The following is a 25,005-nucleotide window of genomic DNA, read 5'->3' as shown; positions in this document are numbered from 1 at the left end:
CTTATTTTTGAACAAAAGGGCTGGGTGATATTAGTGAAAATTGTATCACATTGTCAGCCTTTAATATCAGTCAGTAATGATAAATATTCAGTAGTGTTTTCTTTATTGTACCTACTTGAAATAAGTGCCAGAGTAAACAGCCCGGAATTTAAATTGTAACCCTATTTAAACGTGACCTTTAACCTTTACAAAAAGGTCAAACTTGCCACCAACTTTGCTTAGCGAGGCTAAATCCTTTCCTTCGCCTATATTTGCGAGGAACACGATGTGGTTCTGGATTAATTCAGTGGAATTACTGAAAATTGATTGTACTTATATTGATATTGATCAGTTGTCTATCACGACTAGGGCTAAAACAACTAATTGGATTAATCGTGATTAATTGATTGTTGAAATAATCCTCAGCTAATTTAGTATGGATTAATCGTTAACTGGAGTATAGAGACTAAAACATGCCTTTTTGCTGACAGAGCGATCCACTTAGAGTAGCAATTATACCAAAATTGTATAAAAATCTTCTGTGAGGAACCTTTGGCTATTTGATCATTATTTGATTAATTGAAGGAATTATCGCCAGATTAATCGATTTGCAAAATAATCATTAGTTGCAACCCTTATTGCAAAATAAAATGTTAATTTATTTTCCATTTTTATGGAGTATTCTCTGTGAATACAGCATGATGCAGCTATGCAGGAGCTACATTCAGTCTCAGTGACATGACTTTTCTGAAAAGTCCAATGATGGATCTGTTCTAAATGTTGGTAAAACAAAAGAAGCACAGCAAGCATTTCTTAAGTGGGCAATCTTGTATTGATTTGTTTTCTTGACATCAGAAGGATGGCGGTGGGGTGTGTTGGGGTGTGGGGTGGCTGCTCAGGGTTGTATTTATGAGGTAGAGGTGAAGGAATAATCTACCGCCGATTTCACGGTTCTTTAGAAAAATAAGTCGATATAAATGTTAATGGGGGGCCAACATAGGCTCTTGACATGACTTGGTAGCCATTATCAGCAATATGTGGAATACACAGAATTTATAATGTAATTTCAGACCATGGAAATATCGGTGCTGGTGGTTTTATACCATGTGTGACAGGATTTTTCATATAGCTGTTTTGTCTTGATCCTTGCTTCTCTTTTTCTTTGAAAGGATCAAATGATTTTGACTTTCTAATACTTTCCCAATAATAAAACAAACCAGTTATGCAGCAGCAAACCTGCAATTACATGAGTTAGAGAGGGTGTAGCTCAAATAAGATTTACTTAATTATGTGGTGTTGTTTTTTGCCCTTTTTGTGCTGATCAAATGGCTGTTTTCTAAAAGAACATGATTTGAGGACAGCCCCCTAACATAAGCACCTTTTAATCTGGCTATCATTTTCAACAGTCAGCAGAGAGCTGGTTAGACAGAACAGCGTCTCATCCACATAGATACGACTGGTCTTAACGCTGGGTGCTTCACCTGTGTAGTGAAGGAGGAGCTTAGTTGGGATTATAGTGTCAGTCCTTGTCTCTGACTCTGTCTCCCATTTAGTGATTACAGCTAATCTTTTGTCAGCTCTGTGTACCAACAGATCTCTCTTAAGTAAAGGAACGAAAAATGCATTATTCAACTGAAGACGGCTAAGGATGCAAAGGATTTTGTAATTATAATGTAATACTGTAATGCTGCAAAATGGTGTATGGGTTTTATAAACAGGAACAGTTCATCTCTCTGGTCTAAGCAAACTATCATTGTGTACTTTTCATATTTACATAAGTACAAGGGTTTAAATAAGTACAAATGATTTATATAGCCATGTATGAAGACAAGAATATCAAAGTGTCTCGCATTGAAAAACCGAGCAAACAGTAGAGTACAAAAGATGCTGTTTTAGAGCAACAAAGATATAAAACAAGTAAACGGTAGATAGTAAAACACTAACTAAAGGTTGGTTAAAAATAAGTCTTCAGCTGCTTTAGAAAGTAATCAAGTTTCTAAGCAGAGTAAAGAATGTAAGGAGCTTCCACAGTTACAGTGCTTTTACTTTGAAGGAGCTTTATTGTGATAAAGGGGTTAATTGATGTTTGATTAGGCCTCCAAACAAAGACTGTCCAACATTTGTTTAAATAACTGCAAAGAGCAAGAAGCCCATCAGTGTTGACGTTTTAAGGTGCATTTGTAGAACAAGTCCGGCTTAATTGGTGAACTTACATGTGGAATGCATACCATGTTTTGTGTCCACCATTAAAGCTTGATTTTTGCTTGAAGTGTCCGCAAGGCCTGCTGTGAAATCATGTAATTTTTGGCTTCCACGGCCCTCCGTACGGACTTTGTGTGGGCAAAATTTCCGCATTGAGCACCTAGGAACATTTTTAAGTACGTGGACGGATCAGTGTGGAAAACCTACCGAGCGAACAGCAACTCCTGATTCGCAAATGTAAAAATCTAGTAACGTCCCGTTATTTAGACCATAAATATCAAGAGATTGTTGCAAAAGTCCAGGAAAGAAATTAGTGTGTCTCTAGAACAGCTTAAAGAGGCTTCGATATCTTAACGGCTGTTTTCTACTTCCTCGTGTATTGTGGTGTTGTCAGCTCGCTGTTTGTTCTGAAAGCAGAGTGTATAATAAATGCTGCAGACGGGCGGCTCATTTTCCGTGCGGAATGTCAGTGCGTCAAGCATAATGAGCCCTTAAGTGTCTGCATGCTACAAATGATCTGTTTTATCTGCCTGCTGTCCTCAAAATTAGGTCACCGGTTTACTATCATTGAGTTTTGATGTTTTTTCATCAAGTTTCAATCATTTCTGTTCTTGTCTTTATGCATTGAATAATATATTTTATTCCCCACCTTTATAGTGCATATAGTGCAATTAGGGATTGCCAGAAGTTATATGAGTAGATATCACAATAGAGACCTGATCGGTATCTATCCAGTAATGATGCTGTGTCCTCAGAGCCTCAGCCCTATGACGGTGCAAATTGCAAACCAAGCTACATTGCAGGATGCTGGTGTCTCTCAGCAGTAATCTGCAATGCTTTATGTTACAAATTAAGCAGAAACTGCAGTGTTTTATTGAATAATGCATCGAGAAAATCTACTGTGTTTATACGCTCTGTTCTTTCTTTTCAATTATTGCAATGTCCTCACTAGTCTCCTATATGCTCAGTGTCTTTGACCTTTAGGTCTGCATCAGGTCTACCCATAAATGACAGGGACAATTCCTCCAGCTTGCCAAATATATTGGTTGCTAGTAGTTTGAATGCATGGCTCATAAAATATTATAGCCTATTAAATACTATATCCAAGCAGGCGTTTGTGTTTTCTATACTGCTCACAATAAAATGTGATATATTGTGCAGCTCTATTTCAGATAAATGTGATGAAAGAGACATAATGTAATTTTTGTAGAGCAGAGGTCATAAATGCCAGCGTGTAAGAATACAACAATTGGCAGCATTTAGGAAAGCTTAACGTTTTTTTTCTAAGCCAAGTCGTCCTGTATGTTGATCGCTTTTACATAAAGCAGCATTAATAAATGCAGACTGCAATTTCTGGCAGGTTTACACAGTCTTTAAAGTATTTAAAATCTCAGTCTCAAGTTAAAAAATATGCATATTTTTTTACAGTTTAAGGATTAAGACGTGAGGATAATCCCAGCCACAAGCTGTCATTATTTCTAGAATAGAAGCATCCTGATGCTGGATCATTTTCTTTGCTAATAGTCGGCGTTGGGTTCAGGGAAAAATCTTCTAAAGATGTTAACCTCTAAATCTGTCCATTGTTGTTTGGTCTCGAGTTGTCATTGGTGGAGAGTTGGGGTGCACCCTTGGCAGGCTGACAGGGAAACGGATACAGATGAGACTGGAAACCACACCTGCACTTTCTTTGCCTTTATTGGCAGTTTATAGAAAGCAGTTATCCCAACCATCATGTTTTGGACTTTTGGAGAAAGCCAGAGTCCCCAGAGAGAACCTGCAAATGGAGTAAACGAAAATTCTAAGCGGAAACACTTGTTTATTAGGAATAACATTAATCATAATCCTTTCGTTGGACAATCACTGATTTTTGTGAACCAATTCAAATTATTCTGGTTTCCGGTAATCGCTCCAATAATTTCAAATGCATAGCACTCATTGTTGACCGTGATATGTCTAATTCACACACACACACACACACGAAAAGACAAAAAAACGAAGAAAAAAAACCCCACCAAAAGACAAGCGGGTCGTAGTCCGATGGCTCTTTATGAGAAGAGTTGATCTTACAGCTTTTCTGAGAAAAAATGTCCTTCACTGCTGATCCAGTTTCTTAAATTTAGAGCTTATAACTTCCCATAAGGTGGTTTAGGGGGTTTGTTCTTTTTGGTAACAGTCATAGTAATATGGCAGGGTTAATGGGCAGCCATGCAGCAAAAATGTCCTACTTGTTATTGAATTGAGACATAATGTCTCTCACACGCAGACAATGAGTCTACTGAATCTGGGAGTCGGTCAGGCATTCAGGGACAACCCCAACATTCATCTGAGAAAGAAAAAGAAATACAACCCAACACAATGTAAATATAGTTAAATTACTCACTTATTTTTCTTCAGTTTGCATTTAAAGTTTTTTCTCTTATAGTTTTTGCATTTTAAGTTTTTTCTTTTACAGTTTTTTCCTTTTTTTGGCTTCATTGGAAATGATAAACAATGGAAAATGTTTAATGAAATTTGTTTTGATCTTTAACTAGCTGTGATGAAACGTAAAACTATGAAAAGTTAAATTTCCTAACAACAAAACTAAAACAGGTGTTTTTAATGAGCGGATTGTAAGTCAGACTGTAAATGTTTTCAGTTAGTGTAACGCATCAAAGTTTAACATTTCCTGCTTTAGCATGATCTGATATGAAACGGTAGCTGTGACTGGGTGTGCCTGTCACAACACTGCTTCCCTAAACACACCAAGTTCGTAGCCATGGTAACCCAGACAGATCAGCTAAATAACTAGCTTTGTTTCTAAATATTTTTTTTTCATGAATTAGAAATAAAACTTGGTCTGATTCTACTCATCGATATTTGAACTTCCAAAGTGGAGCAATCGGAATTACTTGTGTTTCTTGTTTGTAACGGGGCTTAAAGACTGCAGGAAAAATGTCACCTTGTTGTCATTGTTTATTTTATAAACACAATGTATGTCAACAAGCTGCATTTCTCAAACCCTTCCCTTTATTTTTCATCATCATGATGTTTCCATGATGCTCTGTTGGGGTTATTATCATATAAAGCTGTAAAAACCTCATTAGGTTTTGGCTTTAAGTGTGAACTTTTATTATTATAATTATTTTTTGACACAAATTAACCCTGAAATAATGTTATAGGAGAAATGTTGAAGTTTGATCAAGCTGTCTTTTGAATTAATGTTTTTTTTTTTTTTTTTTATTGCTACAAAGATCATTGTAATTAATTGTTTTGTTGTTGTTGTTTTTTCTGAAAGGCTTTGGTCTTCATAGAAGGGCGCATAATTGAATTTGATTGCTGCACCCATTGCCTGATGCAACCCAAAACAAAAAAAACATCATCATTCTGTTATAACTATAAAGTCATGTCTTTGTTGCGACATTGACAAATTTGTTTTTGCATCACGTTTCCCCTAATATCATGCAGCCCTACTGAGAGAGTGGCTAGTAGTCATTGAGGAGCCATTATTGCCTCTGTTTTTAGAAACAAGGCTATTATCTCTTCTTGAACTGGCCTTTCAGTAACTTTTGAGGAAGCAGTGTGAAGAACACCACTAAAAGGAGAGAGACTGACAGTCCTGTCTAGAAAGGGAGCGATAAAGCTGCAGGAAACCACTGTCTCTAACTATCAGTTAGGAAGAGCAGCAGTATGCTACAGAGAGAGGGTTGTACCATTATTCTTCACTTTATTGGGGGAAATGACTTGTTATATATAATCCGACGAATGATTTTTATGCTTCATTTATTTTCACCCAGGTTATAAATGTGCAGTTTGTCCACTTTATGGTCTTTAAACATTAGTGGGACCAATAAGTTGCAATATAAGCATCAGTGGAGTCACTTCTGTGGAGAAATGTTAAGTTTTTTTAGTTTTAGATCACTGTTAACCGTTGTAACCAGCTGCTATTTAATGGAGCAGATAATATAAAATCACCATCCCTCATTTAAGGTTTTATAATGTTGCTATGTAGTAGTTATTGTGCTGTCAGAACAATTAGACCAGCCTATTTTATTTAGAAACACATCCTGCAAATTAAGCTAGCAATAGCACCTTCTATCGAAGCCTAATTTGTTCAGAAAACAGCTCTGACAGCAAAGATCATGATAGCAAGTCTGCTAGAATCTACCAGTCCATTAAATTGATAGATTTTTGTTTGTATTTAATAGGTATTTGATAAGAAATGTTTGTCTACAAACAATGCTAATGTTATTCAGAGCCTTTGTCAGTTCTAAATCTTTTCTAAGAGGTTATTGTTAAGCATTTTACATTTAGGGTTGCCTTGCATAGAGATTATTTTGGTTTAATTATCAGTGCATAAAATATGATGTGGTTTACAATGCAGAAGTTGGCAGTTTATTTGTCTAGCTAGTTTCACCCCCTACCCAGAATCCACTCTGCTGGTAGAAGTGTATATCCGTTGTGTGGGCACCATTGCACCACAGGTTTGATTTTCATCTGTTTGAGACGTTTGATATGGTGTTCATGTTTATCAGGTGTAAGGGGGATTATCTGATGACTGCTGTCAGACAGGAAGCATCTTTCTTTAAAATCCTTCCCCTATAAACATGATATCCCCACCTTCTTTCTCTTCCCACTCTGTTATCTGAAAACCCCACTTTATGGGGGTTTCTGTTAAAGGAAAATCCCCTTTTCAAGAAAACAGAACAATACTGTTAATTGAAGGGATTTTTATATTTACTGAAGAGAAGGGTTTTGTCTCATGGAATGCCATAAAATCAATTATGGGTCATATGTTGTTTGACTTGAGCAATTTCAACAAAATTGTGACTTAATTTTTAAAAAATCATTTTCAGGAATTTTTTTACCTCCTTTTTTTCCAGTTTAATTATTTGTTTCTCTGTATGGCTGTAGATTCCTTCACAAACCCAGTGACATCATCGCGACCTGAAATGATAGACATTTTCAAACCGACTTTCATTAATTTATTACTGCTTAACAGTAAAGCTTCTCTTATAGATAGCTAATTAGTGCTGAAACTGATTAATCAATTATTGAAATAATCGTCAACTAAAAGTAATTGATTAATCATAACTGGAGTATAGAGACTGTAGCTGACAGAGCCACCCACTTAGAGCAGTGATTATACCAAGATTGTAAAAAAAAGATGTAAATGTTTTGCATTTAAGATAAAAATCTTTTTCCTCCGGTATTATGCTCTATCCAGTACTCCTCAATTGGAAAAGTTCTCGTTTCACCTGGTTTTCAAACAAATTCTTCTTTAAGGAATCTTTTGCTATCTGATTATTGATTGATTAATCGAAAAAATAATCGACAAATTAATCGATTTGCAAAATAATCTTTACTTGCAGCCATATACATAATAAATTGTATATAGATGTGTTATTAATTAATCATTAAACACTTAATAACTAATTTATAAGGCGTCTATTATGTATTAAAGGGAAACAAGAGACCAATCTATCAGTTTCCTACCAAATCATGACCCTAATCTGTTAACTATATATTGGATCGAAAGTCATCTGTAATGTAAAGTGGTACCAATAATTTCCTCTAAAAGTATAGCTGCTATACCTAACATTTGAATTCTAAATGATTAAACTCAGTATATATTTAAAAACATCCTTTTTTTTAATTCTGTTATTTTTATACACTTTTTAAGGTCCACATCTGTGTGACCACTTTTGCTGTAATGGTATTGCTGCTGTAACACAATTTCCTCATAGTGGGACAAAAAACAGATTTTTCTATTCTATTCTAAAAATCCTTCTAATTGAATCTCATTATAATCTGTTTTAAGCTCTTGTCCTCGTCCCTTCTGACAAACTTGGTCATACTTGTGTAAAAGGTAGAGCAGAGCTTTTCTAGTCACAACGAACACACAATTTCAAATTACAGCCACATTCACACAGTCACATTTTTAAAAAGCACACATCCATACTGTGAGGCACAGATACTGTTGTGATTGAACGTTTATATACCCTCCCATTAAGTAAAACTATTAATTCACACTAGTAGTTCAAATAAAACAAAACTAAAGAAGTGTTAATAAATAAACATTTACTAAATGAAAATTAAGTAAAATAAAATATAGATTTTAAATTTTTATTATTCTTTTTAAATAATAAAAAAAAATCTATGATTTTTTTGTATTTATATTTTTTGCAAACTTTCAAGCACAACTGTATTGCGTGGAAACTTAGGGTTAGGGTCCTTGCTCAAGAGCATCTCGCACAACTTCCTGTTCGGGCTCTTATTGGACCAAAGTTTTCCAGGGGTGTGACACATAGGTTTTCAATTATTCAGTGAAACAAGTTGAAACATGTTGCTAAAATTCTTTGAAATTTTAAACCCTGTCTTGATTAGAATTTTTCCATTCTTGATGGCCTATACAAACATGTTGGTGTGAAATTATAACAACCTAAGGACATGCAATTCATTTGATCTCCCCTCACTGCTGTCTCTATTTTCTTAATGCCATGATGTAGTGTAGGTGTTGTTAAGACAGGTTTTCCTGAACACAACCTAATCATTTGTAGGATTGAATAGTTCAGTATTCTTAGTCCCTGACTGAAATATTCCCTTCATACGGAACCAAGCAGAACTTATCTGAAAAGAAATTGGATCACTCGCTGGGGAAGATTCTGTCATCCGGATCATAGTCATTCCAGAAAAGTTAAAAAACAATCCACTGGACTTCGTTTCCAAGTTATGAAGACGTTTCGAGTGGCCCAAAAAAAGGCTTTGTTTGGGCTACTCTATAAAGCTTTTATCTCAATGCTAATTCTGACATTTTCAATTAGAAAAAAGTCTTCAAAACTTTGAAAACAAAGTCCAGTGATTTTTATTTTTTATTTTTATTATTATATACTTGTTTGGAATTGGATCACTTCCAATTTGGATTATATTCCCCCTCAGTTATTCATTTTTCTTTTGACAAAAAACTAAACATATTGGAATAAGATTTTAACTTCCATTAGACCCAACATAAAAAAAATAAGCCATTAAATACAAGGAAATATACCACCAAATGATTACCCATCAGCTTCACATTTCTTGTTTAAATATGAAGTAGAAGTATGTTTTCTAATGGTTTCAGTCTTCTGTTGACATTTTTTTCAGGACCTTTGTACTTAATAAAAATTCTTTGCAAATTTTCTAACTACATTTCGTGTATATTTGACCTACACCTGATTATATTGTTCATTCTTTGTTTGCACCAATATGAGCATTTTATTTTGTGTACACAGTATTTATTTGGTGAAGGTTGGATACATGTGTTCCTTTTGTTTTTGTCATCTAGTTATCCTCCCTTTCAAGCATTTTTAGTTGCATACTGACACCTAGTGGCTTAGATATACTATTCCTAGTTAAATCTTTCTCTCTTTTTTTTTTATGAAAAAAATACTTTTTTTAACCTTAACATAAAATGTGTGAACCCTAATATAGAGTCTTAAATATCCTCATCACTAGACAAAATGTTCCGACCAATTCATTTGATTTGTTTCTGAATAATTTATTACTCAACTCTGCATAGTTTCCGGGAGTGCTTACCTGTCATATAATTTCTGTCTAATGGATTTCTTTTTTTTTTTTTTCTCCCTCTCCTCCTTATTGCTGTTTTTCTATCATTTTGGAATTTTCTTATTCCTTTTCGTTCCTTTCTTTGCAATCTTTAATCTGATCTGCAGAATCTCAAACGGCTGATTCCTGATGAGGTAGGTTTTCTGCCGTGTGTTTTACCATCACCTCTGCTTGACTCAACAGCTGCTGTCTGTCAGAGACCCAGTTAACCATAACAAGCACTGACTCTGTGTGTTTTTGTTTTGTGTTTAACTTGAATGTGTATAACATCATTAAAAAGCCCTGAAAGCATAGATATAGAACACATAGAATGGTTAATTTTACAGGGTCACAACATCTTTGTGCCAAGACCTCCTGTTTTTCTAAGCTCACATTTTTTTCCCCACGTTTGTGTGTTTTCCATTATGTCATTACACAGTCCATGTCCTGGCAGTATTCACAAAGATATCACAAAGCATCAAACCCTTAAACTTGTCTAATCTCCCACTCGGTTTACTTTGTTTTGCGTTGCTTTGTGCAAAAATGTCTGTCACTCCTAACAATTGTCACATTTTGCTAAAGCATGCTTTTTGAAGATCTTAGCCCCTTTTAGACTCTCAGTGTTGGTTGCTTTATTGAAGCCTCTAATGTTAAACTTTTGGTTTGTGTGATAACTAAATATATGCTGAGTTGGTCTCATTCCAGTTTGATTTTGATATTTTGTCTAAAACATGCTGCAAAATGTTTCAAACAGTCGGCATTGATACATTTTAAGTAAATAGGCTGAGAAAATCTGGACTGAGAATAAAGATTTGGCATATTTATGTTAAAAGACCAACCTTTTCATTTGCAGCAAGGTTGATAAGTGTTTTATTTAGTTATCTCATTTAGATTTAACATTTTTTGCATTGAGCTGAAAGTCTAAAAGGGGCTATTGTCAGATCTGCACACTAAACAAACAATCCATCTGCATTAAACACCTGGTGAACTTTGACATTGTCCCTCTTCTTTAAAAGGAGAGTGGGGCTTAAATTTTGTTCAGTAAATCCCTCTCTTCCTTTCTTGGCTATGTTCTCTAACCCTTCTTATGTTGTTCACCATCCCAGTTGGAGCGTCTCACCAGTATGAGAATTAAAAAGGACAAGGAAAAGCCTCTCCCAAGTCAGCGGCACTCTTCAGCTGCCAGCTACGAGATCACACCTCAGCACGCAATGCTCCTTGAACAAAGTGATGAAGATATCCTGGCGCTCTTCGAAAAGATGCTGGTGAGAAAAGAAGAGCTTTCTGGGGAACAGTTCACCCTTTAAGGAGTCTGACACTGGTCATTATCTTGCATGTGCAGCTTGGTAAATCTGTAATCCTCACACCTATTGAATCACTCCAAGTTCAAAGAGCCTTTATCTAAGATGATCTTCATAACTTTAACATAGTTTTGACAGCATTTACTGTACACATCAGTTTTCTGGTGTTTTATTTTTTTTCCAGAAAAAAAAAGGTTTAGTTCCAATGTTTTTAAATAATTTCCATAGTTGGTATGTTTTTGTTTTGCACCATTGTTAGGGGTGAACCTTAATACAGCCCCTGACATCTTCTTGTAGAATATGCGTCAAAGAACTTTTTATTTGAAATTGATTGTAAACACATTTAAAAGAAGATTATTGCTTTAAAATGTTTGGCTGCTCCTAAACTTGATCTAATCTGAAATCTACTCCTGTAGCTCTGAAGTTAAAATCCCAGGCCGTAATAATATGCTCCAAAGGAAAAATCTCCTTTAAGAAGCTAGTAGATCATGAAACAAGTTTATGAACACAGATTCAGTCATTTTAGGCTCCTTTTAAATTTGGTCAGAGTCTATAAATTCTTTGACACTTAAAGATGATTTTATTTCCAAAACCAGGATGTGAGAATACACAAAAATGAGCTTGAAAGTAAAATATTTTGTTAAAATTTGTTGTATGATTTATTTTTATTTTTTTTTCATATTTAACAAAAATAGATTTTGCTTTACTTTAATCTTCCCTTTTTTTTCTAAGGTGGACATGAACCTGAATGAGGAGAAGCAGCAGCCACTGAGGGAAAAAGACATAGCGATTAAACGAGAGATGGTCTCTCAGTACCTCCACACCTCTAAAGCTGTAAGTAAGAAACTAAATAGATGAATATGAACTAGCTGATGTCTAAGTTATAGTGAGGATGGGCTGATATATCCTCTATTTCCATCCTTTAGTGTGATGTAGGAAGCGACATACATGTTTGTATGGCTGATTATTTTTACATCAGTCTCACTCTTCTTTTTTTGGGGGTGGGGGGGGGTAATTCTTGAAGCTGATATTCCTTGTTATTTGTCGATTCTCATGATAAAAATGACACACTGATCAAAAATGTTACACTATTTAAGGAAAAAAGGGAGATAAACAAATCCAAGGAAACACTAACAGTAGCTACTTTTTAACACGCTAAATTCCCCTGATTCGATCTACATGTTGGTTGATGGAAAGTTCAAAATCTCTGTTTACATGGACACTAAATTAAACAATCCGATCATGATGTGTATACATGTACCAAGTGTTAGTTCAGATTAAATAATTTGAGCATGCAGAGAGCTGTCTCATTTTGCAGGAATATTTTAGTAGTAGAAGAAGAAGCTGCCTGCTTTGTAAACAAACCTATACTTGTTCGCTCATCCTCAGCTTGAGATACTCTTTGTGCCCCCCTGCTACACTATGGATCTCCGTTGCGTGATACTTTTGCTGTTGGTGTTCGTTTTGGTTAAGGACTCAGCAGTCCCTTATGGAGCGCACCTTTACTACACGGGTAGAGTACAGGACGGCATTTTAATCCACACGTTACATTTAGAGTCAGCACCAAGGAGGACCAGTGGATAAAAGGTAGTAAAAAGAAAAACATGACACTGGCATTGAACACATGAGCAGCAGTGGACATGGTTTTACTATAAACATTTCTTGGAAATCATTTTAATTCAAATTCAAATGATCTATGTTTAGCAATCTTTGGTTTCTTGAATTGATAAAATAGCAAACCTTCCGTTTTAAGATGTGCAAAATATTTTTTTGTAAGTAGCTGTCTTTATAGAAGTAAGACGGTTAAAAGTAAAACATTTGATCATACAGTGTTCCTTTTTGTGAGCCGTTTTGAATATTTAAAAAGATAATATTTGGTAGAACAACGGATTTATTGTATCTGAGGTAGATTTTTTTCATGATGCCCAAAAAGTTAGCAACTATATATTGTATTTAAATGTCAGATAATGCAGCAATAGTAATGTCAAATATAGCAATATCCTTTACTGTCACAGAGTAGGGAAATTGAGATATATTAGCAAAAAAATAAATTGCGTAATGAAAACTTAAAGTTAAGTACAAGACATTAAAACATGAGAACAAAAAATTCCAAAAGTTAGAATACACTCTACAGCTAAGGGAAAAGAACACAACTGCATTCAGTTTAAAACTGGCATCCTAATTGGTACACATTTTTATAACGTACATCTTAACTCGAGAAAAAAAAAAAAAAAACAGATTTAAAAAGAAACAAAAATAAGACAACGCTGTTGTATATTGGCTCTCACTATAGTTGTATTTAACCTGCTAGTAAAATACACATTCATAGAAGTATTTGAAAAGGACCATACCATATAATGAGTAAAATATAATAAACTAGATGCCAAAGATTTAACTACTGTATTATGTTTCTCTCAAGTTCTCTCCAGCTGTTCTTGAAATTCCTGAGCAGAATGGACTTGAGTTTATTTCAACTGGAACGTTCTACAGTATAGTTGGTCTCTTTTAATTTAGAAGGAAATGATGATGCTTAGGCAGTCTGTTAATGTACCAGTTGTTTATTATCCTAGAGAGCATTGCAATTAAAAAATATGTTTATTGGGATTATTGGTTTTAACCGGCCAATAAAGACTATTATTATTACACCTGTTTGAGGTTCATATCAAAAGTAATTGTTTAACTTTCATTAAATCCACACCTACAATAAGGTGACTTTGTCCTCCAAAAATTATCCAGATCTGTTGACAAACTGAATATTTTATGAGTGGACTAGAGGAGCATCAGTTGGTTTATTATAAGACTTTGTCTTATGAGTCAATTCCAAAGATATCAGGAAGCCGATTAAACAACATGAGGATGCCCGGCCTACTTACTATGCAGGAAGAAGCACTTTGAAATCTGTGCTTCTACCTCAGAACAAAAGCCCAAGTTTTCCTGCTGAAGCTGGTGTCGTTTCCACAGAGATAAATGCTGTCCTCAAACGGACAGAAGATGCCATTTCTCTAAAAGTGACTTAAAAAGCCAGATTACACTCAAAATATTATCACTTAAAACATTTCTTAGAAGTAAATTTGAAGTGTTTTCAACTATAATAATTGTTATGTTTTGAAGAAAAATGTGTGATCTGCAAGCCGGAAAGCAACATCCTAAATATGAAGAGCCTGAATCGGACCATTGCAGTTTTATGGGTATTCTGCTGAAAAAAATACAGCAATATGATTTAAATATTGGAAAATAAAAACCATAATGAGCAAATTGATGCAATCTATCTAAGTAGAGAGGGTGCGTGTGTGCGCACAGCAGCCTTACAGTCCTTTCTGAGTTTCAACACATCCATCAGGAGGAAGCCATCAGATGGATAGCCAAAATAAAATAGGTCAGTTTTTCAAATACCAACAAACTTATAAATTGGAAGAAAGTTGTTGAAAACAAATATTATTTTAAATTAAATCTGTTTTCCTAACTGACCTTAAACAGTAAAATAATGTAATTTGACGTCAACAGCAATGGGAAAAAAGATAGTATTTATTGTATATGTTCACACCTGGCTTCGACTGTGCATTTATCTTTGCTTCATGACAAAGACACAAGAACATCATTGTTATATTTTTAGGTTGTGCATCACCCAGCATCATGAAAATAAAACGAGTTCTTACAAGATCCACCACAGATCCAGTAAAAACAAAGGAGAAAGAGGAAAAATATCAAGGTTTTAGAATGACCTACTCCAGAGGACAACTTGATTGCATTGCTGTGTGAAATGGATGGTGAACAATTCTCAGTGAACTGGGACCTAATTCAATCCAAGTCAAAAAGACTGAAATGGCCGAACAAAACAATATTACTTAGTTATTTATGCAGGTTACAAAAATTGTCCTTTTTAGCTTAAAGTAGATGTTGGTGAAATCCATCTAGTGTGGTCTCTGCTTTCTTGTCCTGGTCATTATTTTCTTTCTAAATCCCTTTGATCTAACAAAGAATAATATATGGACTGCAAATGGGAAATAAAGCTTGAGAAAAAAATCCTTTACCTCCTTTAAATAAGATTTCACCTTTAGCTTTGAATGATTTTCCACGCAATATAGCTTTTCCGATTTCCTTTTGTATGGATGGGGCCAAATGAAAAAAACCCACATTGTGATCCTTACGGTAGAAAGGAAAATAAATATCCTCTTACAGCCCAGCCATTGGTCCGTATTTCCTCTGGATTTCACATCAAAATTAGTTATTAAAGAAATAAAAAATAAATTACAGATGAAGACATAAAAACACTAAGTAACAAAATTGGGTTATTTCTATATAACAGTAACGGTAAAAGTCAAAATACATTTTAAAGTTTATGGTCTGTATTTCTTTTGTTTTTAGGGGCAAGATCAGAAGGAAAGGTCCAAGTCAGCAATGATGTACATCCAGGAGTTAAGGATGGACTACAGAGACACACAGCTGCTTGGCTGTCTGGAATCACTGAGGGTCTCTCTCAACAACAATCCTGTCAGGTAGAGTAACACATACAGTCTATGAGGGGCTGAACCACTTTGATTCCTCAAATTAGGAGCTTCTTGGTGTTAAATCTCTATCCATGCTACATGTAATATTAATCTCACTTTTAAATCAAATTTTAACATGTACTGGTCTTTAGCTTTTGCCATTTCATTCAGACTTTTCCAATTAAAATTCAAAGCAAGCACAAATTTCATTTCTATGGACAAATATTATATATTTACAGTTTATAGTATTAGTAATGTGGAAATTTAACAAATCACTAATATACACTTATATTTTAAAACAGATTTACTAAAGAGCAGTATTAAATATTTTGTTTACCAACAAGATACACAGATTTCCAATTAAAATCTTTAGTATACTAAAGCAAATGAAAACTATTATTTGAACAAAATGGTAAACATTTCTGTCTCTGCTGCTTTTCTGAGCTCTCTGGCTTGCATCAATTTCAAGAGGACTTCATTTGTTCTAAATACACTGAAGGTGCACCAGTGAATACCCTTCTCATCCAGACTTTTTAAGCATGATGGAAAAATTATATTTCCTAATATAAAATTATGTGCACTTTGATGATGTTAAAAAAAAATAGATCTTTTTATGAATGTCTGATGTGATATTGATTTTGTAAATCAGTCTGAAATCAGCTCAAGACATATATCCGGTTATATCAGCCTGCATCTGAAATCTATGATGCCAGCATGTTGATAGAAACACCCCTTCCATTCATCTCGGTTTAATTTATGCTAACCCATAATATATAATATATGGGATGTTCTTAGCTATTATCCAGTATTAGCTGTTATCTTTGACTATTGTTCACTGTTTGACTGATAACACTTGATTAAATCTATTCTAACTTTTAACACTGGAACATGAGTAAGAAAACTATGTAAGATTCATGTGATATTGTATCAGGGTGATATTTGTCAATATCGACCTGATATTCAAAGCTGCAGTCTCTCTATCATATCAGAAATATTGACATTTAAGATATGATGCAGATATTAGATCTTTAAATACTGAACCATACAACAAAAGACCAAGTTATATTTTTTAGTTTGGATTGTTAGAAAAGGCTTGATCAATATATTTAAACAGAGAACAATAGTTAAAAATGATGGGTATGAGAATAACTGACCCATTTATTATTAAATGGGTTGCATAAACTTTAATTAGAAGCAGAGTGTTTATCAGCTTCCTTATATCTGAGATTTTAGATGCAGGCTGATATTGATTTTCTGGATGATTTTGAACTGATTAGTGATATCAATATCTGATCAGGACAGCCCTATTGTTTCTATGACTGATCACTGTCTGTTACATTTGGCTCAGTCCAGCTTATTACTGTTGTGTGAAGCCCCTGCTACTTTCCTTCATTCAGTGAAAAAGTCCCTGTATTTTGATTTTGAGGAATGGCAAATGGCTTCTGCTGAAAGGACTGATGGTTTTCACACAGAAATAGGAGCATTTTGTTTAGAATACCCATGATTTTATAAGAAATGGAAAACAGGAAACCATTTTGATGATAAATTAAACAATTAATAAACGCCTGCTTTTATATTGTCCCCTTCAGTTGGGTGCAGAATTTTGGAGATGAGGGCCTCGCTCTGCTGTTGTCTCTACTTAAACGACTTCAAGATGAGAAAGACGAATACCCGTAAGTCCCAGAAAACATGATATTGTGGTGTTTTGTTTTGTTTTCAAGTCTATTCGGCTAACTGTAATGTTTCTATATTCTCTTTTTATTCTACCAAGAAATGTTGGAGTCAAATGTCAGCATGAGATCATTCGCTGCCTGAAAGCCTTCATGAACAACATGGTAAGAAAGTTCATCTGTAGTGTTTTCTTTAAAGCTTCAGTGTGTGACTTGTTTGTGATGACTACCAGATCAGAATTATATTCACTACACATTTTACGCCACTAGATGGCACCCTGACCACCTATAGAGCCATTAGCTGTTATTTTTCTTTTTACATATAAATTCTAATGAGACGTGAACTGATTTATTCTACACCATTTTCTCTTAATTGATATTAAAGATATAAAAGCAATAGAGCTGTATAAAGGTAGAAAATATAAAAACTGGTATAAGACAAATATTTATAATATGCATACATTAAAGTTCCTCAATGCATTGCCATCCCTATAGGTTTGTTTATGTGTTTGCAGTCAAAGTGATTTTAAGTTTGAAGTTTTGCGGTCTACTCCAGGTTAAATGTATCATGTTATTATAATAAGCGAAGATAGAAGGCGTTAGCTCTTTTATTTTAGTACCCATTTTCTATGCAAATAGCCTTTCGATGACTAATGAAATTTTGAGTGTTGCCTTTTTCAAATGACTATTAATTCATCTTTTTCCTAGAGAATACATTTCATGTGATTGTTGCAGGGATAAAAACCATAATCCTCTCTAAATTTGTGTTTGTTTCTCCCCATGGTTCCTGTTAGTATGGTTTAAAATCAATGTTGGGGTCAGAAGAAGGAATTCATCTCCTGGTCAGAGCCATCAACCCCAAGGTAGCAACCATGATGGTGGATGCTGTCAAACTGCTCTCTGCCCTCTGTATTTTGGAGCATCCTGAAAACCTGTAAGGATACTTAGCTCTCTACTTTAATATCTAGGTCGAGTTGATAGTTATAAAATTATGCAACATGTACTTTTTATTGTTGAAATCTCTTTTCTAAAATGCATTCCCCCCCTTAAGTCATGAGCGTGTTTTGGAGGCCATTACAGAAGAAGCTGAAAAACGAGGCACTGAGAGATTTCAGCCTCTTGTGACTGGGATGAACAGCACCCATATTCCTCTTAAGGTATGGAGCCTGTTTCACACCTGAACAAGAACTTTGGTGCTCATTAAACATCTTATATTTCTGTAATAAATAGTGGCATACCTAATGGATATATGTATTTTTAATAACAATGCAATCGACTTAAAGAAGGCTAAATATTGCTAATTGGAACCACTTTATGTAAAGCTAACTTGATGTGTTTTTTGCAGGGTGCATGCATGCAGCTGATCAATGCTCTGATCAGCCGGGCAGAAGAACTGGACTTCAGAATCCACATTCGCTCTGAACTCCTAAGACTGGGACTAAGAGAGCAGCTGGGGGTAAATAATTAGGAACTCTATTAGATTACATCAAATATACATCTTTACACTGGTTGGATGTGCATATATATTTTCTCTAAATGAACGAAAAATAAATAAATGACCGATCTGAGCTGTCCAAGGTCAAAGATGCTGCACTGTGACACCCCTCCTGTTATTCTCCTGTTTTCTTCTTTCTTCTTCCTTCCCTTGTTCCCCGCAGGAGTTCCGTGGGATAGAAAATGAAGAGCTAAAGGTGCAACTCATGGTGTTTGATGAGCAGGCCGAAGATGACTCGGAGGAGCTGAAAGGACGTCTTGATGACATCCGCATAGAAATGGAATATCCTTCCTTTGAGCAAACGTTTGCCTTTGTGGAAGAAATTGACCAGTGCAAAAATGATCTTTGGAAACCAAACCAGTCTAGAATTACAGTTTATAACTGCATATTAAACATGCAATAAGCTTGGACTTATATTTGCTGCTAGGAAGGATTTAAAGTTATGCTAAACAGCCCTGATGCTTCCTTGGTTGTTTTCTTTTTATAACTTTTGTTGTTTACTTTTGACAAATTCAATTTTGTTGACTTAATCATATTAGCAGTGGTAATGCTGCAGGCTGCAAATAAGCCCACTACCCTCAGGGTTTGTTTCAAAATAGCTCTGAATTATCTCTTTGTTAGTCATACAGTCTGGCACCTCAAAACCACAAAACACTTTATTTTAAATTAGCTTTCACAGCACCAGTTGAATACGCAATAACTGATTTAAATTATACTGATTGTTTACTGATGATTCCACAAACCAGCAGAGGGATAAAGGTTCACATATTAAAAGTAATAACAAAATTCTCCTATCAGTTTCTGAGGTTTGGAAACATAATCAGTTATGACAGATAAATCTTATCACTATTATGTTTTTTTAAACTGTTTAATAAATGTCCTTTGTGAGAGAATTTTACTGAATGAATAAATATTGCACTGCTGATGACTTGCAGTTTTGATTTTCAACACCAGGTGTCTCCTAGGAGTTAGTGTAACTTGGCCTCCTTTTGATGGAACAGTGCTGCTGGTGCCTGATAAACATTTACAATCCATTGTAAGGTTTTAATAGTGGCTAAAACCTTCAGAATGGTTGTTTGTCCTTAAGGATACAAGTTAATAAACTCCTATGAGCCTTAACTTAACTTTCCTCAATGATGTGAGGGATGTTTTTGAGATCCTGGTCAACACAGTGAAGGATTCCAAGGCTGAGAACCACTTCCTGTCTCTTATGCAGCACCTGCTCCTGATCCGTAATGATTATTTTGCCAGGTAATTCATCCAATACACACTCTGATTCGTGTCAATACTGTCATTGCTACTTATACATTTATATATTACATCTGACTCGATTTTAAATGAATAGAAATGCATGTTACTTATTGTGGCTCATATTGCATATGTTGGGTTGGTGTGGGTAATTTGAGCAGAATATCTGCTTTTTGGGAAAAGCATATTTTTTCTTTTAAGGTTAATATCCTGTAGGTTTTGTTTTGCTTATTTTACAAAGTGGAGATTGCTGTTTGTGATAGAACAGCAGGAAGTATTAAATTGTGAAGTGAAGTTAAACAATGATGGTCTAAGGCAAGGGTGCTCAAGTCCAGTCCTCAAGAGCTACCATCCTGTAACTTTTGGATGCATCTCTTCTCTAGCACACCTGAATCTAAAACCTCAATCTCCTCATTTAGCTCAGCAGAAACATGGCAATGAGCAACTCATTTGATTCAGGTGTATTAAAAATGGTTGCATCAAAAAGTTGCAGGATGGTAGCTCTCGAGGAATGGACTTGAGCACCCCTGATCTAGAGGTTGTTTATTTAGCCCTTTTGAGTCAGTCTTTGTTTGGGATTACAAAAGAGAGGTTGTTGGAAGTATGTTTCTAACTGCTTTTCAGTTCTTTGCTAAATGGCTCAAAATCAGTGAGACTTAATGGTGTGTGTCTGTTAGCGTCAACTTACCATGTCAGGACATTCTGACAGAAATACTAACTCGTAGCCATAGCATTAGTTAGTCTTGTTCTAAGTGTTAGTTATCCAAATAAATATAATAAAATGGGTCTTTTTACCACTACATTCCTTATACAAAGATGACATTTGTTGAGTTAACTGTTCTCCGAGCTTTGATCAATTAACCATGCTGAGCTTGGTTCTTGCAATAATTTACACATAGTTTTTTACAATTTACACGGTTCTTCGCCTCCTATTGGCGATCCACAATACTACATCTCTGGGCTGAGAAGAAGTTTGTGTTGTGAACAGGTGAAGAGATCTGTAAATTGCAAAGCAGGCCATGCTGGAAAAGACGCCAAGTGAGTCAGCTGACTGTAAATAGATGATGCAGCTGCTTTGTTATCAGAGAACCGAGCCACAGATGAACCCTGCCGAGCCCTAATGTTGAACTAGTACTAGATTTAGCATGGTTTGGTTGTGTCTGGCACGGTCTAGTTCAGTTGCTTTGCATTTACACTCAACAGTTATCTCGGTTACCGTATTCGGACCGTTCTCGGCCCAGTTTTCAAAGGGTAGTGTATAAGTTTGTCTGCTAACATGCTCCACCCAGAGCTCTGAAGGCGGCTTGTAGCTAAACTCTGTTTTCAGACAGTGCTCTGAGAAATGTTCAACGCTACCCCTGTTCTGACTTTAAGGGCTCTAGATAACCTGATGGCTTAAATCACCAACAGGTGTGTTGTTTATTGGTAGAATTATATAGTTGTGGGCAGGTAGGGGACAGAAAGAATATCCACAGCAGACATGAGATTGTTTTTATTTGCTCCTCTGGTGTTTCATTTCTCTCCACTTAATAGTTGTGTAATACTTTCTAATTTATCATTTAAAGGGTAAAAATATTTTTCAGTGTTTGATCTGACAATTGATGATCAATGAAAAATCTATCTCTGACTGATTAACTCGTGAATCTTCATCTATAGTTGGAGCTGAAAAACTCTATGAAGATAATTTGAGGGCACAGTTTAACAGCTTAAAGGATGATGATGGTTGTATGTTTTTAATGTAAATCAAGCATATTAGTAACCAGCACTTGCTGTGACTCTCTGGTTTAATGGCAGACATTTCCTCTTAAAAACATAAATTAACTCATGACTGTCCCCAGATAACAGGCAGAAAAAGTGGAGACCTATAATAATCAGCTGGAGCTTATTCTCCTGTATTGATCTTGCTTTTGTGCTGTTTAGGAAGTTCAGGTGACAGAATGTACCCAGTGGCCAATCAAGTATCCTTTGATGGCCTTGGATAGAGAACAATGTAGAAGGCAAAACACATTCTGAGTTCAAGTGAGCTTTAAGGCTTTATGATGCTAAAAACATTTTTACCATGGGAATCAAATTTGATCTCATACGTAGTTCCTTCTCGATTATTACAGACCTGTTATCCTTAACTTCATAAACTGTAGATGTACAGCTACGTTAGTAAAATATCAGAATATAATTGTAATGTTTATTTACTTTAGTAATCCTAATTAGCAGAAGGAACTTGCATCACTTTTAAATTAACTACACATAGTGATTTATTTCATGCATTTCTTTCAATTTGCTGATTATAATTTACAGATAAAAATGCACAATTAAATCTTTTTCAGAAATTGAATATTATTGTGGAAAACAAATATATTTTAAACTGGTGTTATGTTGTATTCATCGTATAAATTAGGTAATGATGAAAAAGCCTGATGACTGCCTTAAGAGTTATCCAGTTATCCTCAGGTTCTCTCTTAAAGTGAATTTATTTGTAAAAACAAGACCTCAGAGTCTGGAAAAAGAGTCATTTCACAATGATGTAAATAGTCTCTGATTATTGCTGGAGCTTCAGCTGATAATGATCCACTGTTCACTTCATTTTCGAAGGACTTGGAAAACTCTTATTACTAGTGGTGCAAGGGGAGTGGCGGCCTAGTGGTAAGGGCATAGAGCTTTGAAACCAAGGTTCTGAGATCGAGCCCCACTCCCACAGACTGCCACTCTGGGTCCCTTAGCAAAAGACCCTTAACCCTACAGTGCTTCCCGGGCGCCGCACAATGGCAGCCCACTGCCCCCCAAGGAGATGGGTTAAATGCAGAGAGTTGATTTCATTGCTCTGTACTTGTGATAGTGTGATGACAATAAAAGTTGGAAAAAAGGGGGAAAAAAAAGAGCTTTGTGGACCATGGTGTTGCTCCACTGATTTAATAGCAAGTTTAACCTCAATAAATATTTCAGGAGGAAGGCGAGTCACAAACAATGAACTGGATGAATTCAGCAGCCTGGTGATCCTCATTACCTCAGCAGAGCTCAGGCTGATTATCTCTATACCCCACTGAATAGATGCTGTTGTTCCGGTCTATAGGAGCCTATAGGAATGATACAGTTTATGATCTCCATAGTACATGGACTCCTCTTTCACAAGCCATCACAATCTTTACTGAAAAAAATATTTTTTTTTTTTAGGGAAAATGTGTTTTGCATCAACCGTACGCCATCAGTATATCATTGATAAAGCACAGATTAACCTCTCTGTAAATAATGAGTTGCATTTGTCTAATTGGTCAAATAAATTCCCTTCAGTAAAATAATGTATAAAGATGCACCTTTAGACCAGAGTCAGTGTATTAAAAGGAAATGATTAATGATCCAGTTCGATCAGGGCTTAGAACAATTACTCATCACGTGGGTAATAAATCACAGTATATTTTGGTAGAAATGAAGCCGTGTGCTGCTGAAATAATGTCAGTGTCACCAAGATGGAGAGAATTTCAAAATATGTTATATTTTGTTTTGTTTTTTTCACATCTCCCTCATTCCAGCCGTTTTCTCCATTTGCTGTTTGTTTTCAAGAGGGTCTTATCGAGACTGAAATTAATAAATGCAAAGAAGTCCAGTTTCATTTTAATGGAATTGAGCACCATCCACACTTATCAGGAGAAATATGCTAATGTCTCGCTCTTTGTCCTCCAAAGCCCCTTGGAGTTTTATTTAAAGGAAGGAAAGGGGAAGAAATGATTAAATGACAAAAGCACTGCAGAATACTATTATTTACTGAGCATTGTGTGTTTCTGTGTTTTAATTTAAAAATGATTTGCAGCCTGTTTCTAAGCACAGAAAGAAAAAACAATAAGACGACCTGTTTCAATAGGGCAAACTGGATGTTTTTCCAGTGCATTGAATGATGTTTAGACATAAAACTGTCATCGATAGCTGGGCAAGCTAATTTGAAAAAAAGGATTGGGTCGGGAAAATAAGCTGATTTTATTTATTTTTTTCTGTTGTCTCTAACAAGTTTTTCTATTAAGCTGATGTACAGCAAAGGTGGTCTGTAATGGGATCCAAAGAGGTATAGAAAACAGGAGGAGGAGAAAGGGCTTCAGAATGGCTCAAAGTACAGCTCTGTTAATACAGAGATGAAAGGAGAACGGAGGCTCAGACTGTGAGACAATAATCCAGGGAAAATGGAGAGTAGTGGTAAATTGCTACATGGAGTACCTGCTGATTCCACCCACCTCCCATTTCTTCTGTCATGGTTGGTTCAGTCTCAAGTATCTCAGTAAGAATGGAATTTAATGGATCAGAGCTCAATATATGGTTTCTGTAGTTATATCTGCATAGTGCATATGTGTAGTGACTTTCATTAGTGTGGTTAAAGAATCCCATAAGTTCCTTATGCATGGAAATAAAGCCATGCCTTACCAGATGGTCTAATAAGTCATTTTTAGCACATTTTAATGTACTCAAGATGAGTTAAAAATGGCAAAATCTATGGACAAAGTTTTATTCATACACTAGATGTCTCTCTCGCTCCACGGATAAATCTCAGCTGTAGGAAGAAAAGAAAAAAGAAAAACACATTTAAAGTATAGTGAAGTAGCGAAATAAGCATGAAACAAAAGCAAAGTAAGAGGAGAGACCAGTAATAGAATAAATAGTGTTGAGTTTTTTAAATCTGGCAGCATTTAATGGGGTCAAGGAATAAGACACCTCTGAAATGGAGTGTCTTGCATGAAGCTGGTTTGATCAGACGTTTGACGCCGGACCCAAACCAGCCTGCTCTCGCACAAGCAGTTGCACACAATCAATCTTAGTGACAAGAAACTCAAACTGCCCTGCTCGCACAGACATCCAATCTCTGTTTCAAAGACAGAGTAGCAGAGGAGGTGTGCTCACACATTCTATTTTTCCTGAGCAGCCTAACATGATTTGTCTTGAGCGGAGTCAGAGCCTCTGTTATTGACGACCTAAAAAAAAACAGTTGCCATTGACGACATACGTTTGCTTTATTTTACACATTACCTCTGGGAAAAGTAATGTAAAAAAATAGTGCTCAAAGAGAGTTTTCAAAATGTGTCTAA

The 25,005-nt window shown here is 35.5% G+C and overlaps 1 protein-coding gene across 2 annotated transcripts in view; it reads left to right on the top strand.

Moving 5' to 3' along the window:
• The window catches only part of diaph1 (diaphanous related formin 1), a 132,959-nt gene that overhangs the window by 21,585 nt on the left and 86,369 nt on the right, over positions 1-25,005 (top strand). Inside the window, exons 2-12 of one of the 2 annotated variants that reach the window (XM_015394853.1) lie at positions 9,870-9,896; positions 10,848-11,006; positions 11,775-11,876; positions 15,408-15,538; positions 17,119-17,202; positions 17,301-17,364; positions 17,994-18,133; positions 18,251-18,356; positions 18,545-18,655; positions 18,858-18,976; positions 19,829-19,945. In XM_015394853.1, coding sequence (XP_015250339.1) covers positions 9,870-9,896; positions 10,848-11,006; positions 11,775-11,876; positions 15,408-15,538; positions 17,119-17,202; positions 17,301-17,364; positions 17,994-18,133; positions 18,251-18,356; positions 18,545-18,655; positions 18,858-18,976; positions 19,829-19,945 — 1,160 coding nt within the window. The remainder of the gene's footprint in view (positions 1-9,869; positions 9,897-10,847; positions 11,007-11,774; positions 11,877-15,407; positions 15,539-17,118; positions 17,203-17,300; positions 17,365-17,993; positions 18,134-18,250; positions 18,357-18,544; positions 18,656-18,857; positions 18,977-19,828; positions 19,946-25,005) is intronic. The other variant, XM_015394854.1, reaches the window with a different exon arrangement.

The sequence above is a fragment of the Cyprinodon variegatus genome, unplaced genomic scaffold (genome assembly GCF_000732505.1).
Source record: "Cyprinodon variegatus isolate N-32 unplaced genomic scaffold, C_variegatus-1.0 Scaffold711, whole genome shotgun sequence".
In the NCBI taxonomy this organism is placed as follows: domain Eukaryota; kingdom Metazoa; phylum Chordata; class Actinopteri; order Cyprinodontiformes; family Cyprinodontidae; genus Cyprinodon; species Cyprinodon variegatus.
The sequence above is the reverse complement of the archived record's forward strand: the minus strand, read 5'-3'. Positions and strand labels throughout refer to the sequence as shown.